At 47.9% G+C, this 19,739-nt stretch overlaps 1 protein-coding gene across 3 annotated transcripts in view; it reads right to left on the bottom strand.

The window, feature by feature from the left end:
• Positions 1–19,739, bottom strand: part of RNF216 (ring finger protein 216) — a 115,960-nt gene that overhangs the window by 24,977 nt on the left and 71,244 nt on the right. For all 3 annotated transcript variants that reach the window (XM_033096072.1, XM_033096075.1, XM_033096074.1), the window contains exon 14: positions 150–247. In XM_033096072.1, the coding sequence (XP_032951963.1) occupies positions 150–247 (98 nt within the window). The remainder of the gene's footprint in view (positions 1–149; positions 248–19,739) is intronic.

Genomic DNA, 19,739 nt, shown 5'->3' with positions numbered 1-19,739 from the left:
GGGGCTTGAGAACTTCTCCCCACGATACTCACTCCCCTCTGTGCCCAGAAGGCAGGTTAACGTGTAAGTGTGTGTGTGAGTGTGAGAGTGTGTGCGTGCACGAGCTAGCTAAGAATCAGTCAGTAAGTGCCATGAATTATGTTACTCACATAGATGTTCGGTACTTGATGTCATCTTTTTCAGCCAGCTGTTCACAAGTGAGGCCACTGTGCTCTTTCCAGAGTCCCTGACACTTCCTACAGGTTTCCTGGGGATAAAGCAGACACACAAAGACAGCTCCTGGTGAGTAGACACCATGCAAGTTTCTGTTCAACAACAGGGAATGTGAAACAAGCTTCACTTGGCTTGAATTCTTTCAGAGGGTATTTCTCCCTTTTAGCAGGCATATTTCTAAAGACATTGCTCAATAGAAAAGGAAGAATTATTAGAAGAAAGCAAGGGGAAATTTTTCTCTCCTTAGATCAAAAGGATGTACTGTTCACACCACCCAATTAGTATAAGGCTTTCTATGATGCCTGGAGCCACCTGAGGGAAAAAGCCCCCCACAGAAGCCAGATTTATGTGATTTGGGCTTTTTAAGAATAAAATAGTGCAAGCTGCCTGAGGGCAGAGTCTGTCGGGCTCTTATTAATTTCTGCGATCCCCACGCCCAGTGTTCCAGTGTTGATGTGGCACAGAGAAGTACTCTTGTTGAACTGAATTAAAGAATGGTCTAGATTAGGATTACTAGGGGTCCTTAAGAGAGACAGTCCCTCGGGCACCCCTCACTCGTAAACCTGGACTCATGCTCCACAGCTTAACTTCATTTACAAACACAAATTTAAAAAATTAATACTTTTTATTCTAGGGTCCTTCACAGTTTATAAAATATTTTCCCATGTGCCAGAAACTGTTTCATATCAAACATAAGAATTAAAAAATAATAATCCAATTTAATTTCCACAAATGGAAATTACAACCCTAATAAGTAAAGGAAAATGTCAGCTTTAACTAGGGACCCGATCTGGTCTGGGGGGATACTGAAGGCGTGGGGAAGTGGAGCCTGAGACCCAAAAGATGAGTCCAAAAGAGAAAGGAGAAGAGCATTGCAGACAGGGGCCCAGTACGAGACTGGCAGGCAAAGCTTGGCAAATTTGGTTCCTGTAGCTGGACGGCAGACAGTGAAAAGAGGTCTGCGAGGCCCACAGGGAACTTGGAGGGTGTGATGATCAGTTTGACTTTTATCCTTAGAGCACCAGGAAGGCGTCAAAAGGTGTCACACATGGAAATAACATGATCAGGTTTGTGATTTTAAAAGATCATTCGGTGAAGACACGAAGGAAAGCTGACTGATTTGAGAGAAATGGAGGAAACAAAACTGGCTGGCGTGGTGATGGACAGGCTCTGGGAGGGCGGTGAGGGAGGTGTCAAGGAGGACGCCTTGGCTTCTGGCTTGTGCAACCCAAGGTAACAGCGACACGAATGGAGCCTGGACCAGTAGAAAAGGCCTGGGATGGGGAGAGGGAGGGCAGGCAGTAAGATGTGGGCGGTGATGACACAGGGGGACCTGTGGGACAACAGCAGAGATGTCAGGCAGGCAGCTGGGTGTAAATGTTGCGCACCCGGGAGTGGCTGGGCTAGAGGTCACCAGGAGACTGACTAGATTATATCTTCCCATCAGTTCCAGAAACCTTGCCTATCACGGTACTCTCCACTTATTGTTGACCATTTTCTAATACATACTGCTAAGATGACTCTGGCAAGGCACAGAATACCACGTACAGTACAGATGCTACTATTTCTACATAATAAAGGTGGTGGAAGGAGGATATAGTGATATATAAAATCAACCTCACAGAATACCCAAGAATTTGGTAGTACTGATTGTCCTGAGTGGCTGGAAGGCAAAGGTGAGACTTTCCACTGTAGGCCTTTTGTATCTTATACAATATAAATGTCCTATCTAAGTGAAAAATAAAATTGAGAGAGAGAGAGACAGAGAGAGAGAGAGAGACAGAGACAGAGAGAGAGAGAGAGAGAGAGAGAGCGAGCGAGAGAGAGAGAGACAGAGAGAGAGAGAGAGAATGGACTGCTCAGGGAGCTGAGAACCTGAACAACCCTTTGGTGGATGTTATAAAAAGGCTTCATGAGGTGGGATGGGTGTAGAGATGAGCTGATCGCAGATTCTGTACGATGTTCTTTGGTCCACTAACTACATCCGTCAGTAAACAGTCATCTGAAACCAGACTTAATCTCTGTCTTACCTGTAAAACGTCACTTAAGCAGCAGAAAATGGATGATGCTAAATCAGTAGTGACTTAATTATTACATGCCAAAATGCAAAGCAGCATAACACCCGTTTTTAAAAGACCTTGGGCCTGACTATTCTGGGAAACTGGAGGATAAACAACAGCTGGAGAGTAGATGAGCTGTTATCTGGATCCTAACCTTCAAAAACAATACTACCGGAGCCACCCACCCAGCAGGAGTAACGGCTTGAAAACAATGCAAGGTACCTGGGCAGTGCTTTGTGGTATTGCTGTGACCCAGTTATTAATTCATGGGACCTTCTTCATAAGGAAGGAACCAGTTTTCCGGGTGAGGCACAGGTCCATGACAGCAAGACGACCTGGCCAAGCTGAGTCAGTTGTGATGACGCACTGTGAAGCCACCGCTCGTTGCCGAAATCACAGTGCTTCTCTTGTTGGTCCATGGGTGGCTTTTCAGCCACCCTACTTCTTATTAAAGGGCCCAGGGATCCCAGAGAATAAAACTGAAATGTCTTTTGAAGAGACTAGCTAGCTAGACATTGAAACCCACAATTAAAATAAAGCAAGCAAATGGTAGGCTGGGTAAATATAACATTTGGAGCTTTCTCTTTAAAACGCACCCTCTCTTTTAAATAGTGTATATTTTACTAAATTGTAATTCTCTCCTCTCAAGCACAGCTAGGCTTTGTTCCTAGACTCAACAAATGCTTAAACATTATTAGGCAAAAGCAATGTTCCTGAACGTTTCTAACGTGAAGGTAATGACGTTATTCAAGGGGAGGGTAATGAGAAAATCCCAAGGACCATGGGGAAGGTGAAGCACACCTGAACACGTAACTTCAGCACACGAGGGCCACACGTGTCCTGGTGTCACATCTAATCGGAGACCACGCTCTCTATCGCCCGCGCTACCGTCATATCAGGAGGAAACAGCTGACTTCAGCACCATCCTAAACACAAAAGAGAAGGCAGCTCCTTCCTTCCGAATGCGGAACACGCGCACTCGTTAGGGAGCAGCTCCTCAGGACACCAGCGAGCTCTCTCCTTAAGTTTTATGCTACCCTTCAGTCCTCAAGAGGTATCAAGGTTTTTGAATATATATTAAGGTCTTAACTTTGCTACATAAGGAAAACATTCCACAGCCTCTCTTCATCCATTTCCTGCTGCGTAAGTACCATTTCATGGCTAAAGCCGAGATTAAGTCTGGTGTCAATTGACCGTAGGGAGCTGACATTTCTTCATATAAGTAGGTTCCTCAAAGACCAGCAGACACTGTCCCAGTCACCCCCTCGGCTACACACAGCAGGGATTCCTGCTGCTGGCAATGAACCTGAGAGGAGATGAGACCAAGGGTCCAAGCCACCAGACTCTGCCCTCCCTGCTCGGCGTGCCTCCCGGCTCCCTGCGCACCCTGCATCTTATCTGTCTGACTTCCAGCCTTGGCTCCGAAGTGGAACACAACAGAAACTGTTCACTTATTTTTGAATGGTTCCTCCAGTGAGACTTCTAGACTCACTCTCCAGGGAAGAGAAATCGCTGACCTAGATAGGGGGCACGAGGCCACGGTCAATCCAAATCTAATCTCTGCAATTCCAGGCCCAAATGACATATGGATGCCAGCCAAGTCCAAAAGACACCAATTTTAAGACAGGAAACAGATGCTGGAACCCTGGAAAATCAATAAAGGTTGGCAGAGTCAACACTCAGGCAGAACTGAGTGGGCTTTCCTTCCTTTCTTTAAGGGAATCCGTGAACTTCTATTTTTCCTAGGGCGAAGATGCACAGTCTCCTGAGGAAGTCGGATATTGGAGCAAACCAAGTAGAGCACAGCGGAGTTAAGTGTAATAGTGCACGTGTGGAGACGTGAGACAGCAAAGAAGAGGGGTCGGGTAAGCCAGACAAGGATTCTTTGAGATGGCGGCATCTTCATGGGACTGAATAAAGCAAGTATCGTAAGTGACAAGAACACCCAGGCAACCAGTAGAGGACTCCTCCCACCTGAGTCAACAACTCTTTGTGAAGTACCCTTCCCAGCTCAACCGCCATTAAAGCCAAGTACCTAAAACACAGAACCAGACCCTCAATCAAACATTTCAACAACGAAACATATTCAACATGTTAGTATTTTAATGAGCATAAAAGGTCTTCAGATCATTCAATAAAATTATTTTAAAGTATGATTTACTTCATCCCACCCTTTTAAGTTTTCTGTAATTTCTGTTGTGTATTGCAGTGTATGTTGCAGTTGTGCAAACACACAATTTACAAACACACACACACATATATGGGGAGAAGGTGTGCGTTCTGATCGAAACAATTTTTCTGACACAGTGAACAATCAGAGTTGTGCATCCACTGCTCTGGAGACTGAATGTTACAACAGGGCAGCAGGCTGTCCGGGCCTGCATTTGCGAATGCTTTGAATGCTTTGATGGATTGAAGCGGCTGACACTGAGACAGGAAGACAGTTAAACAGCAACTGGAAGAGTCTACGAAAGAGATGAGGGTGAGAGAGAAGCTTCGAGTGATTTCTCGGTGCCTGACTTGGGACACCAGCTGGGCTGGTGGAAACATGAACTTGGGTCAAGTAACGCAGGGGGAGGAGCAGATTTGAGTGAGGGTGGGAGGAGAGGCGAGAACATAAGTTTAATTTTAGACCAGAGTACTTATTCATTCTCAGTATTTGCCGAATTTCCGTCATCCATCAAATGCTGTATGAGATGTTGGGGATACAGCAATAAGCAAGTCAGACTCAGTTTCTGCTTCCTTGGGGCTTATGTTCTAGTGAAGGAAACAGATATTGAACAAACAATATATAACTACAACCATGATAGGAACATTTCAGAGGAAAAGCACCAGGTGCTGGAAGTATAAAACGGCGGAGTTCAATTAGCCAGGATCAGGACAGCCTTTCCGAGGATGAGACATTGAAGCTGAGCTGGGAAGGGTGAGCGGTTAGCAGGTATGGGGGCAGGGTGCTCTGGGAAGAGGATGTGTGACGGCGCTGGCAAGGGGGAGGGCCTGTCTCATTCCAGGAGCGCAGAGGAAGTTGGTGTGGCTGGAGCCCAAGGAGGGGGCAGGGCTGAGAGTGGACCGTGGTCAATCCCGCCTGCAGGCGCTCACTGGAGGGAGGCATTTGCAAAGCCAGGCCAGGTGGGTGAAGTGCAAAGATCTGATTTACATTTTCCAAAGATCATTCTGGCTGCCGAAGGGGGAGGGCTGGCTAGCTAGGTCGTAGGACCTTGTAGCAAGCCCCTCACTAAACTACACCCAAGTAATCACTTCTAGGGGAACAAGCCCTAGAGTCTGGATTCTATTCTTGGCCAGACTTCCTCCACAGCCCTCCATAAACTCCTTCCTGAACCAAGCTGTGCCAACACGGAGGCTGGCAGGCCCGAGGCCGACCTGTGACTGGGGAAACGGCAACATGCTTGTCTTCTCTTGCGAGGAATAGGAGGCCCACTTTTCCTGTATAGTTTCAGAAAAGGACTTCTTTATTCTAAAAAGTAGGTTGTTTTCCAGCTTTGGCTCTTTAGGTGAGCTTCCCACTAGAAGGTTGTCTGTGTGGTAGGGCGCTTCTTGAGCTCACACATCCCTCTGACTACCCAGCAGACACATCTTATTCAGTCTCCTCAGCAACTACACTAGGTGAGTACTGGACCATTAGCCCCACATTTTTTTTTTTAAGAGAAAAGAAAGGCCCAGAGAGGCAAATTAACTTGTTTAAGGTCACAGAGCTATGGACTCAAGTTTGCTTGATTCCAAATCCACTTGTTCTTTCCATTGTATTCTCACTGCTTGCCAGCATGGTGTTTGCTAGCAAGAACAGGTCATTGTTTACTAGAAAACCCAAGGGCACGAGGTTATGAGACAAGCCCTGAGATGACAATGGGCACCTTGTGTAAGGAGACCACAGATGAAAGCTCAGCGAGGCTGCAGAGAAGCTGGCGCCAGGGTAGCGAGAGCGTGGGCGCCCAGCTGCAGCTGTGCAGGATGCCGGCCCCGGGCTTCCTGGAGAGCTGAGAATGACCCATGAAGAGGCAAGGTGGACGAGGCTTTCTCAATGGTAATGCTAGCAACCTGCTAATCACCACGCAATCTCAGACTGGCCCGAGCGAGGAAGGAGCTGTTCCTGCCACCTCTAGCCAGCTGCACAGATGTCTGGCAGGGCACAGAAGGAAGCGTGTTTTTAGATTCCTGTTAAATGTACAGATAGACAAGCTCAACGTGAGTATTCCACACCAGAACCAAGTATCAGTTACTTGGTCCTTTCCTCAACCAGCCCTTGGGACTTTACTTATAAATACTTGCCACTCACTTCTCTAAAGGTGGCCAGGACTGTGCCATGTGAAGACTTGCTAATGACAATACCTGACACCATCACCATCACCAACACTGCTCTGGGTCCCAGTTCTGTTCCGAGTGACACTGGTCATGGGGACGATTCGGGTGCTGAAAGGAACAACGGCACTCTCACTTTGGCTCCCTCACCCCCTTCAACAAATACCTCCGGAGAGCCTGCCACACAGTCAGCCTCTGTTCTCAGAAAGGATCAGTGAACAGACGAAGTTCCTGCCCTCTGGGGGAGAGGGGTGGGCTGCACCCATGAACATGAACATCCATGCCGTCCGTGGAAGACAATGAGCACTGAGCACTCCCGGAACTGAAGCACGAGTGGGGTCGGGTGGGGTGGGAGTAAGGCCTGGTGTGCAGGGTACCTGCCTGCTAGAGGTGGCAGCAGGACAGGGCAGTGGGGGTGGCGGGAGCCCAGAGAAGCAGCTCCCCCGAGGGCGTCATTCCTGCGTGCAGGGCCAGCACCCTGGCCTCCTGCCAGAGCCACCCACCAGAACCCCTGAACCGCACAGCCTAGGCCTAGATGTCCTTCCCCCTTGAGCCACACCTGCCCATCAGCTCTCATTCCAACACGAGGACTTGGGCAAAGCTGTCCCTCTGTCCCGGATTCCTGCAGCTCTTGGCCCCACTCCATCCCCGCACTTACAACACTGTCTGAATTATCTGACTATGTCGCACCTCCAAGGACTCCCTGCAGGCAAGGACTATGCCCTACTGACCACTACGGACAGGCTGGGAGTGCAGGGCCCACTTCACCTACTCTGAAAAGGTATCTGGAAGTGCCGATTTTGTGCCATGTGGGGATGTAATGGTGAATAAGCTGCCGATTCCTGATCGCAAGGAGCTTCCAACCTACCACTCTCTGCCTCAGTTCTCTCAGGATTTCGAGGGCCTCGCACTAGGTCTGACCCACCCAAGGAGCTGAGTGTATGAAAAATTAGAGACAAAGGTGCCAGGACAAAGCGTGCTTGCTCCCTTCCAAGCAGAAAAGGCCCTACCACTACTCCTGGGACTTTGCATTTTACACGGGGCGAAAAGGCACAGCTCTGGGCGACATTCCTGAGGAAAAGACTTCTTTGGGGAAGATTTCATACTGTTCTTACTTTTTGATGGTCATACACTTACAGGGCTTTTACCGTGTTTCCCTGAAAATAAGACCTAGCCAGACAGTCAGCTCTAATGCGTCTTTTGGAGCAAAAATTAATGTAAGACCCGGTCTTATTTTACTATAAGACCGAGTATAATATAATATAATGTAATACAATACCAGATATAATATAATGAAATACCAGGTCTTATATTAAATTTTGCTCCAAAAGACACATTAGAGCTGATTATCCGGCTAGGTCTTATTTTCGGGGAAACACGGTAAAAAAAAGGGGTAGCATGGATGTGCATGCTACCATTTCTATGCACAGAAGCAGACTCTGAAAAGAGAACTCTCTAAGTCTTACACCTGCAGATTAGAAAGAAGCCCAGCACTCCTTTCCTTTAGATCCACCAGGAGTAGGTGACAAATTGGAATAGGTGTTTCACTGGTTTCTGTGCTAATGCTGCCCCCTAGGGACAGAAAGTTAGAACATCGAGACAAACCGAGAAAGTTGTAACATCTCACTGCATGAGAACCGGGAAGCCACAGTTGCCTGCTTTTACTACTATCTATGGGGACCAGGACTTCTAAAGAAAGTGGAGGTAAGTGCTTCCTGGAATACATATTAAGTTCTACTTATCTTTATCAGAACGACCACAAACAAAAACCAGTCCCCTTATAGTAGTTATCCAAATACTGATGACTGTTTGAGTGCCCATTTAACAGAATCATTGGGACGATATTAGCAACACCCAGGGCAATGCCAGGAGGTGGACATTGATGTACTAAGGACAAAAATCCAGGAAGGAAGAATGTCAGTGCTGGGGTGCAGAGAGGGGAATTGTTCACAATGATAGCATGGGTGGCAGGAGAAGGCCTCTTCGAGAAGGTGTATTGAAGCAAAGACTTAAGAAAGGTGAGGAAGTGAGCCTGGGGGAAGGAACTCCAGGCTGAGTAAGGAACAGCAAGGAGTGAGCTGGAAGGCCAGTAAGAGCTGAATGGAGGGCGGGGTGTCTGGGGCCTGTGAGGTCTCGATGAGAACTTTGGCACTTACCCAGAGTACACAGAGGTAAAAGAGGATTTGAGTGAGGTAAAGTTCCAGTGCACCCCTATCTGCACCCCTTTTCATGGAGAGCTCTCCTGCCTCTAAGCCACACCTCCGCCAGGGCCCTGGGCCTTTCCCGCCGCTGCTATACTCAGGGCCTTGAAAGGGTAGGAGGGCAGAGGCTGTGACTAAGCCCCATCCAAAGTGGTTTGCTCACAGTACACACTCAACACAAGTTTGTGGAAGCAAAGTTAATTACAGCGATGATTTTTAAACCATGAATTGCAACCCACTGGTGGGATGTGAAATCATTTGTGCAAATAATGACCAGTGTTTTTTGTTTGTTTGTTTTTAACTAGAACAGAAGATATGAGAGTGCATTCCACATGTCAGTTATTTATTTTATAAAACTACTGCTTTGGTTATACATACATGCATATATTCATGTACATATTGGGTTTATAATAAAATATATTCTTACTATAGGGTCACAGTCAAAACAGTTTGAAAGCCATTAACTTAGGATTCATTCATTCATTAAAAAAACCCAAAAAAGTTTCTTCAAAGGATCAGAGAGGCTCTTTCTCGTAACAGGAACTCCCAGGATGACTGTGAGCAATTGGAAAATGGCCCCATGTCCAGTTTACCACGGACAGAATGCCCTCAGCGAGCAACAATGCATGAGAATCAGACAGAGTGACAGCCTTCATGGGGCTCAGTAGCAAAGCGACGATTAGGAAGTGGTGGATCTAATAATAGACCATTTCAAACTGTCAAAAATAAACACTGCTTGAACTTGGGCAGAAACAAGCCCAAGCAGCCCAAGCCAGCTCTCCCCTGCTCACACTCCACTGTCACCACTCCCGGGAAGAGAGGCTCCAGATTTCGGGAAAACCAAAAAGTGCACCTCCCATATGGGACCGCATCTATATTCTCATGGTGTTAGCCAACAGTGCAGGGGCGTTGCGGGAGGCAGACAATAAAGGCCCCTCGGAGCCCAGAACTTGGAGAGACGTCACCCCCTCCCTCAGTGTTAACATGAGAAACTCGGTATTTTCCTGGGGAGACAGACTAGTATGGAAGGGGCAAGACTGCAAACCTAACGGGAGGTATGACCAAGGAGGCGAGTACTGCAGCCTAAGGCAAGCGCCAACCAATCTGAGGAACAGAAAGATGTGACCTGAGTTATCTTGAGGTTAGGAAAAGGGGAAATCAAGAATCCGTCATCTTGACGTCACACACTCTAAGGGAGAGGGAACTGCACCGGCCGTGAGATGACTGGACCTCTTCCCTTGCCTTGGGCTCCCTCTCAGATGTGCCGCTGGAGACAGACAGCAGGTGCTGGAGGGTCAGCCTGAGTATCTACGGGACAGCTCCATCCGTGACTACACTAGCATTCTGATTTCTCTCTCAATCTCGCATGGATTTGGTTTGGGCCAGCATGAGAAAATCTAGCTTCTGAATCAGTAATGTCTTCTCTCTGGGGAAGTCTTGTAAAATTTGACACAGAATTTCACCCATTGTGTAGTCCCCGAGTGACAGGAACCCAAAACCCTGCTAGTGCTGGGCTTCCTGGAACCGAGAGAGATACAACTGGCTTAACTTTGAGCCCCATTCAACCACTAGATAACACTCAGACAATTCTTGGCTCAAATTTTGTTAATTACTAATGGGTTAGAACTGCAACATTCACATAACGTAAGATCACAAGCTTCCTGGAGCTACAAATTTCAGCTCTAACTTACAAAATGGAACTCCGAGATGGACATCCCATCGCAATCCATCTAAATACTATCGTCCCAGTATTGTTGGGTTTCTGCAGGTATCTATGCCTGGCAGGCGTGAAAGGACACAGCCTCCATATAACTGTTAAAATTGGTTGTTACAGTTCATATGACCATTTTTGATACTGAGATTAGATAATGACTTCCGGAAAACTTGAGGGCCCTGCTCCCAAGAACCTGTTTCCCTGAGCAGGTTCTTGGAGGAAGGGAATAGCCAAAGAGCACTCAAGCAGGACAGAAAAGAAAACCATTCTAAACATCATTTCTCTATAGTGGCTGCTTTCTCCCCGGCCCTCCTGCGATAGGCCCCATATGTCTGCATTTTTCTATCTGCTTCACAGCCTCCACACTGACCCCTCACTCCTGCTCTTTCTCCGATGACAACTTCCCCTTTCAGAACTGGACTTCATGAGGAGGTAGAGGCCACATGCGGGCCTTTCCTTTGCCAAATCTGATGTCCTTTCCCTTGGACGTGGCCCCCACTCACTCTTTGTTGGACCCTCTCTCTAGTTTCCTTTGCTTCCTGTTCCCAAGATAGACATACACACGTTCTGTTCAGGGGATTTTAGGGCTCACCACTCTGAGTAGACAGACTGGAGAAAACATGACATAGAGGAAGCTGGTTTTCAGAAATTAATTTTCTTTTCTTTTTAAAGTAATGGTTTCTGAGCTGTGGTTTCAGGTGTACTTTTGGCTACTAAGTGGAAAGTCCCATTGGATTTCCTTCCACTTTTATTTTTAAAGCTCACCCGCCTTACCACCTGCTGTTCCAACTCCTTCTGAAGGGAATAAAGACAACACAGTGTAGCAGCAGGAGCCTAGGAGGTAGAGAATAAGACAAATGACTGGTTGGTATTTACTGCCACAGGCAGGTTCCCTGGTCTCTTCTCAAAGACTTACTCTTCAGATCTCCCTGGAGTAGTGGAAGGATTGGGAAAATGTCGCCTCTGGCACAGTGACTTTGAATGCTGACTTCATTGGGGGGCTTACCTTCTCTGCTGTACCTCGTCCACGCCCTCATTTGTGTCTCTTAACTAGTAATTACAGCATCAGCAACCAGCCTGCTGTTCCCCTCGGCTTGTTTTCTACATCTGCATGTAGTGCACTCTGGGTACGTGTCTGTCTTTCCTCTTCTTTTTGCTCATAAGGTTTACGGTGCAGGTTCTATGCTAACATCAGCCACTTAAATGTTTACTAAGTGACCACTGGGGACCAAGCAGAGTGCTTGCCGGGTGCTGTCAACAGAGCCCGGAGCTGTCAAACTACGTGCTCTCCTTCCGCCTCAGGCAAGGGAAAGCCTTTGAATGAGGGCCTCGTCCCTGGGTTGGGGTCCCTGGCAATACTCTGCAGGGACCACATCTGACCACAAAGCTCTTTCCTTTAGAGTTCGGGGCCTTCCTCCCTGGTCCAGGGAGTGGACGGTCATTTATACACCACTCATGTCCCGCAGCCATAGTCAGCTCCTGGAAAAGGGATAGGAGTCAAGGGGACCACATACTTGCCGAAGTTTTTAGAATGATTTTTCTCCAAAGAACTCCGAGTTCTTTCAAATTCTTTACATCATGAGGGGACAGAAGAATCCTCACCATGTTCCCAGAGAGGAAAGAGCAAACAAAGGTAAAGCAAAATGAAAGGGCAGTCACTTTGGATCCCTACTGGCCAGCTTACCAGTCACTAATTCTATTGCAGTACCTACTGTTTAACTTTTATAAGCAGGGTAAGAAAACCAAGAGCGACGTAGCTTGCTCATGCGTGGTATATGACAGTCCCTTCCCTCTGGGGTTTGAAGGAGGGTCCTCTCCTTGACTGTAGCTGGAGGCAGAGGTGATAGCAGACTTCACAAGCGCCCTTTATGCGCAGACTTGCACAGAGAAAGCGGCTGCTGCCTACATTAGTTGTTTTTCACTTTCTCATTAACCCCCCCATGCTTCCCCACCCCCGCTGAGAGGAGACAGCAAAGGTGGGCTTTCAATTTTTCCTTCCTTGCTGTTAAGTGTGACAAAAAGGAAAGCCTCTCTGGATTGCAGGAGCTATGAGCTGAGCATATGGGTCACAAAAGAGAGGAAAAACATCAACCTGACATAGGGGCATGATAAGAAGTGCAAGTGGAAGACTCCCAGCTTGGAAGGCACAGAACACAGAGACATGGACACTGGTCTGGCTATAGAAACACTTCATAATAAACAGCATGGGCATGCTATTATCCTTCCAATGCCTCATTCCTTTCATCGTCCCAGTTCCCATGCTTTGGCAACTCCAGTTATGGTCTGTCACACATTTTTGTTACGGGAAACAGTACCATGCTATCGGGCAGCACATCAGCCAGCTGATGTCTCCAGACACCATTTTTCTCACAACCCCACCCACAGGGCTCTTTACCCCGTTGGGAACCAGTCCTCTCCCTCAGGTTTCACCGATGATTTTTAGTTCTGTGCAACACGATACTATAAAGAACGTTAGAGAATATTTTAAGGCAGGTAAGTGGCTATGGATGGTCTCCTCAGGAGATGGTTACCTAGTCCCTTGCTCCTCAGAAGGATGAGCTGCACTGTCTACCTGGGAACCTGTTAGAAATGCATTATGTTCCACTCTAGACCTACTAATTAGAGTTGCATTTTGACAAGACTGCAGAGTGAATCTGAATCAGTGAAGTTTAAGAAGCCCTGATCTTTCTACACAGGTCGTGGTCTTGTGATCCTTTTGATATTTCTATTCAGAAAAGAAAAATAAAATCAGACAACCTGGGTTCTCTAGAAGATCAATTTTTGCTACTGGCAATTCTAGGAAGTTGACTATATTCATTATCCGTTCTTTCAGCATGGCTAAGACTGGCGCAGTTTCCTCCATGCTCATGAAATCTCACCCCATTGTGCTTCAGGTGGAAGGTGATCAACACAATTAACAGGAAGAGACCAAAAGGTACTAGAGAGTGAGGTGACAGAAAGGGCTGAGAGTGAAATCTGCAACTGTGCATGTTTGTAAATCAAGGCCTAAACTTTGTATTAAATTTGCCAAACACTGATGTTGAAAATGAGATGGTGGAGAATGCATTTTGTAAGTACTCTTGGAAACAATGCTGACACAGAGTCTTCAGGGCTGTACAGACTGTTTGCAATGAGCACACAGCCGTTTGACCAGTGGCTGCTTGCCAGTGCAGAGAAGGACCCAGTTATGCGGGAGGCAGGATTGCCCAACGCCATGTCGAGGAAGCTGCCAAGAAGAGACATTCAGAACCAGGAGAGAGTGCTAAGCTGACTGTCTGACGAAGACAAACTGTCCTTTATTTTCTCGTTCGCTTATTCTTGGATGTAAATTTTCGGTACAGTCACTCAAGTATAAAGCAAGCCTTAGGATGGCACGATCTCAAACACTATTAAAATGTTTGATCACGGACACTCACCAATGCAGTTCCCTACTACGTAGGACCTACCACTTGACCCAAAGCATGCTTAATCCCCAGCCCACCTTTTCATTAGTTTCTTCACGTTCAAAAACCCAAAGGTGACCTTTGGAAGCAAAGGTGCAACTAAGGTGCTGTAAATGGCTCTCGTAACACAGCAAGTTGTAAACGTGACTTTCCTCTTTTTCAAGCTGTCCTTCAGCCTTCATCCACAGCCCCCACTCTCAATTCCAGGTACATGCGCTACCCAGGGGGAACTTGTAGTGTTGCACACATAAGGAGCGCGTCGATAGCCTTTCTTGAGGGCAAGTGTCCAGCCCAGGGAGGTAGAGCTGAAGGTCTACCCAGTGGAACCACGTCACTCACGCCCCTCTCCTAGAAGGCCTACGGTGATTTCCACGGACACTTGGCCTCTCAGAGAGCTGTCTGAGTGGTAGGGAGCCTGCTTTGGTGTTGCTATTACCTTTGTTTTTATTCTTAATTATCTCCTTACAGCAACTGTTCAACATACCAGCACATGGACAAGAGGCTGAAACTTCATGAGAAGCCATCTGCCTTTACCAGGCTCCCCAAGCTCTGCTCTGCTCTGCTCAGGCTCAGCAGAAACTGCTCTGTGCCTGGATGACGGCTGGGTAACCTGGAAATGCACAGGGACACATCTGCTAATCCTCTAATAGAGGTATCACTGGCTCCACGAAAGCCCAATGGTAACAGTTCCTGCTTTATATTGTTTTACCAACTGAATCAGCCCCCCCGTCCCCCAAAATTACACCATTTATTTGTGGCTGTTATGGACTAAAGCGTGTGCCCCCTAAACCCAGATGTTGAAACCCCCACACCTCAGAATGTGAATCGATTTGGAGACCAGGCCTTCAAAGAGGCGTTTTAGCCGCCCCGGCTGTGCTATTTTGCGATGGCGGCCTTAGCAAACTACTCGAGGGGCCTTCAGTGATAATCAAACACGAGATGGCGGTGCAGCCGGAGAGTCCTGACCCTTTCATGCACATGCTGCCCTTGGATCTTCAGATGTGGTGGAGATGCTAAGTCATGAACCTTGGGGGGACAGACGGGAAATAGGCTGGAGAGACTGGGACTAAGTCCCAGAAAAACCAAGGGAGCCACCAATTTACTTTTCACCCAGATGAACACAGTTTCCAGAATTCACAAAACACACGTTGGATTAAATTTGCATCTATTTCCCTGCATCCTTTGCTGGTACCCAATCCAATGACAAATAGTTATGATACTTAGGTAAGAGTAATTTCAATCTATTTTAAGAAATATTTACCAAACAAGCCAGACACTGCGCTAGGAAGTGGAACTAAAACTATGATGAACAAGATTGTCCCTGACTTTCAGGAGATTACAGAAGACTAGGAGCTGCAAATGCAAAATACCCACATGGGTGGCAGGTAATGCCAGCTGTTAGAAACATAACCACCAAGAGTGGTGACCAACAGCTGCCAAGCCAAAGTGAGAATTCAGTTTGCCCAAGGTTTTAAATTGAAGTGAAGCTAGAAATCTAGAATTTCACATACAATCTGACTTAATATATTGGTAGCTAAAATAGTTTATCGTGTTGCTGAGGATTAAACAGACATGGTTACGAGCTGGATCTGGGTGGTGATGCATGTGTGGCACCCCTTTTCAGCTTCTGGGTTCACACTTTATGGACATTTTATGGACCAGCACACACTTTATGGACCAGTTCACACTTTATGGACCAGCGAGGGGACGACCATTGGCACCAAAGATCATTCGATGCCTTGGCTCTAGTTTAGGTGTGACTGCATGTTCCTCCACTGAACTGCTACACGTGCCGGTTGGTCTCCTGCTGTTCTCCTCCTTCCCCCCGTTTGAGGAGTTACCATATGTAGTTTTCCTTAGCCATCCAGAGAATATTCCCCTCTTCACTTTCTTCTCCCTTGCCCCCACCCCAAAGACAAGTACACGAGAGTTCCTGGTCGCGGCTGCTTGCAGAAGGCCCCTCTGGAAATGGCTGTCTTCTCATAAGCAGACATTATCGGGAGTAGTGGGGCTACTACACACGGCTAAATCACCTGTTCATTCAAACAAACGCTTATGACAGGTCCCGAGTAGGTGCCAGTTTAGTGAGATGGATCCCACAGTGTTTCTGCTCAGGAGTGGAGGACAAGAAAAGAAGTCGGGTTACACGGTGTCCTGGATGCTCGGGAGGGCTGGGGGTGCGGCCTGGGAAGGTGGCACAATGGCTCCAAGGTTGAGGAAGAATCACCCAGGAGAGGGTGGAGGGTGCGACAAGTACAAAGTGTGGAGACGTGAGAGAGCCTGGCTAGTGCGGCAACTCAAGTAGTGTGTGGCTGGAACAAGATGCTGTGCAGGGAAGGCCAGACGTGTCAGGCCTCCTGAAGAGCCTCCTGAGAGCCAGCGGGAGCTACCGGAGGGTTGGCAACGGGAGAGAAAACGGCCAAGCTCGTTCTGTAGGTGTGGAGCATGGGATGGGAGGGGGGTGAAGGGACACGGAAGCCCAGTTAGGAGACTGCCTAACTGCAGTCTCTGGAAATGCAGGCGACAGTGCAGGGTGGAGGACAGGCTGCGAGGAGAGGTGGGACAGTGGAGGCAAGGGGGCTGTGTGGGGGGGAGTGTGGAGTCCAGGAGGACAGCGAGAAGCCAAGGCCGTTCAGGACACGTGGAGCACGTGTCTTTGCTTGGACACAGCTAAGGTGTCCCCTGGCCAGAAGTGCTTGAGTTTATCTCTCTAGATTCTATCACTAGACTTTTGGGGATCCCTTGCTCAGAATATCTTTGTAAGTACTGAGGTTTCCTGGGCCATAGCCTAAGAAGCTGTAATTTATAGGTTTCCTGTGTCTTAATAAGAGACACAGACTGGTGTCTGTCAGCCTCTCCACCACTCACTCACAATGGGACAGGCACACAGGCGAGTTTATTGAACAACCTGTAGTGGAGACAGCTGTACCTCCAACACCAAACCCCACCTGCGGGCAATACTGTCTCTGGCACCAACAGTACCTGTGAGTGGGGGAAGCAGGTTACCGTGTTTCCCTGAAAATCAGACCTAACCGGAAAATAAGCCCTAGCATGATTTTTCAGGATGACATCCCTGAACGTAAGCCCTAATGCATCTTTTGGAGTAAACCTTAATGTAAGACCCGGTCTTGTTTTCAGGGAAACATGGTAAATACTCAGTGGTTACTAAGATTCTTTTATGGAGCCCCAACGAGTAAAATGGGGCCTCTGCCTGGCTGCCTGCCTCCACGTGGTAATTAGTGTGGACTGGAGAGGCCTTTGTGGAGACAGCAGGACAAGCGGTGAAGAGAATGGGAAGGATGGTCGAAGGTGAAGGCACCTACGTGAACACATGTAGGCAGGTGGGGGACCGGCCTAGTTTGTGAGAAATCAGGTGGAAGGGGTCAGACTAGAAAGAGTGGCAAAAGCCTGGGGCCCTAGAAACCACTGCAGGTTCTAACTAACTGGGGTGAAGCAAAGGAACCACAAGGTCCACTTGACATTACAGGGCAAAGAGAAGGGAGGAGGAGAGTCGGGAACCGGAGCGCACGAGGCCAAGACGACAATCCAGAGTGAGCGGACCAAGTGAAGTGAAGGACAGGAGGCTCAGGAGGAATTCGTCCACCAGGCTACATTCAGAAAAACCCCAAAGGGCCCTAAGTCATCACAGCCCATCAGAACAATCTGCTGGCCAGGGAACCCCTGGGAAGATGTTCGAGGCTGACATTCTCACTTGCAGGAACACAAAGGGGCACCTTTAGAGCGAGGATGCAAAACGGTCAGTGTACGGTTCGTATGTGACACAGCAGATCTCCTACATCTAACTGAAAAGTTAATTTCTGACTTTAATATGATGGCATAGAAAGTAGCAGTGGCTCTGGGACACTTTAATAAGGCACCATTTATTAAGTGCTTGCGACGTGCTAGTTGCTGTCCTGGGCGCCTCACACCCATCATCGCCCAACTCTGTGCAGACACCAGTCAGCCACAGACCAGACTCTCCTGACTCAGGAGTGGCAAGCAGCACAATCGGTCGAGGGGAAGCGACTTTGCGGGGCTGGACCTCAGCGGACAGGGGAGAGAGGCGGGACCACACAGGACTTAGCACCACCTCTATCCGAGTTCTGCTCATTCCAAAGACATTTGCTTCTCCCCAGCTCCATGCCCTACAAATGTATGCAAACTTTAGCACAAAACAAAGCTGACAGCATGTGCCAGCAGTAAGTAGTACTCTGAAAGGTAAGCCCTGTCAGAACCGCTGCTGGGCCCCCCTTCCAGCAGCACTTGCAGCAGAGCGGGTGAGCCCCGCGCCCAGCCTCGCAGCACACGGCTCCAGACCCACTGCCCGAGTCCTGTGGGTCTGGCTGTATGGCTGCTGCAGCTTCAGTGGAGCTCCTGGAACACAAACACCCTGGACACCCTGAGAGGGCACAGGAAGTGGATAGGTGTACGACTGGGAAGAGCAGCCTTGAGCCGGAAAAAGCTGGTCCACCTAAGCCCTATTCTTTTGAAAGAATTGTCTGTCAGGCCTAACAACTGGGAAGGAAAGAAAGGACTCAGAAACACACAGTATAGTATGAGAACGGTGACACACAAAATAACTACCGGCCTTCCTTGGGCCCCGGGTTCAAAGCGCTTCCCCTCCAGCCATTGTCCCATGCTACTATTTCAAGGCTGACCTTGGGCCTATGACCAGGTGTGTATCCAGCTGGGGTGCTCCAAAATGGGACCAGTCAATGCCGGATATAATCTCATCCAAGGCCCACATTTCCAGTGGGTAGAATGTCTTAAAAACAAAACCAAACCAAAACAAACTGAACCGTATTAAATGACCTTAAGAAACCTAACTAGTGGCATAACTTAAGTAAAATACCACTACAGAACACACACATGCACACACGTGTGGTCTTCCCACCCAACATTTTTAGGGTACTCTAACATAGCTTACGTAGCGCGGAAAGCTGAAAATGATTTTATTTGTTTCTAAACTGTTGAGGTGTTCATTTCAGAGCATGTTCGCTCAGAGACTGCAGAACACACACTGCCACTGGTCCATCAAGGAGCCATCAATTATTTTCTTTTTTCCTTTGCTTCTGAACAGTATGGCACAAGCAGGGCCTCCTACACTCACTAAAGTTGAGCACGAGGCAGTCCTACCCGTTGCAGGATGTGGTTGCTAACGATATCACTGCACTCTTTGGGCTTTTCTGCGACTCCCTCAAGCTTTCTCCTTTCAAGAAGAAAAAAATGGGCAATCTCTCTCTCTCTCTCTCTCTCTCTATATATATATATACAGAAAAGGGAATGAAATATAAGGTCCAGCCCATGATTCAAAGGCCCGTATAGAGTTTTTGGCAGATTATAATAGAGTTCTAAGCTGTCTACCTACCTACCTACCTGCCACACCTACAGCCAGGATCCTCAGATTAGAAAGAAATTACTGAGAACCAGTCTGGAATCCGGCCACTCATCACTAATCCTGGGGGCTAAGAGCCAAACAGCTTAATCCCATTCTGGCATTTACTGAGCATTTCTCAGGAAAGTCTGCCCGGGGAAAGCTCATACACAGAGACCATTAGGGTAGGGTCACTGAATTGGGACTCAGTAAAAATCAGGGCAAGGTGATACTGGAATGTGAAGTTGGATAAACAGTTTCTTGCTCCCTTCCTGGTTCCTGTAGAGGCCAGTGGGTCCTCTTCTACATACAAGGGCACACAGTCCCATGCCCGTGAAAGGCAAGGCCACACAAGACTATCAGGTCACCAGATTCTGCAACTGTTCTTCTGTAACTGTAATTTCTACCTTCTACCTG

The sequence above is a fragment of the Rhinolophus ferrumequinum genome, chromosome 24 (genome assembly GCF_004115265.2).
Source record: "Rhinolophus ferrumequinum isolate MPI-CBG mRhiFer1 chromosome 24, mRhiFer1_v1.p, whole genome shotgun sequence".
Classification (NCBI taxonomy): domain Eukaryota; kingdom Metazoa; phylum Chordata; class Mammalia; order Chiroptera; family Rhinolophidae; genus Rhinolophus; species Rhinolophus ferrumequinum.
Note: the sequence above shows the minus strand (reverse complement) of the source record. Positions and strands in the feature narration are given on the sequence as shown.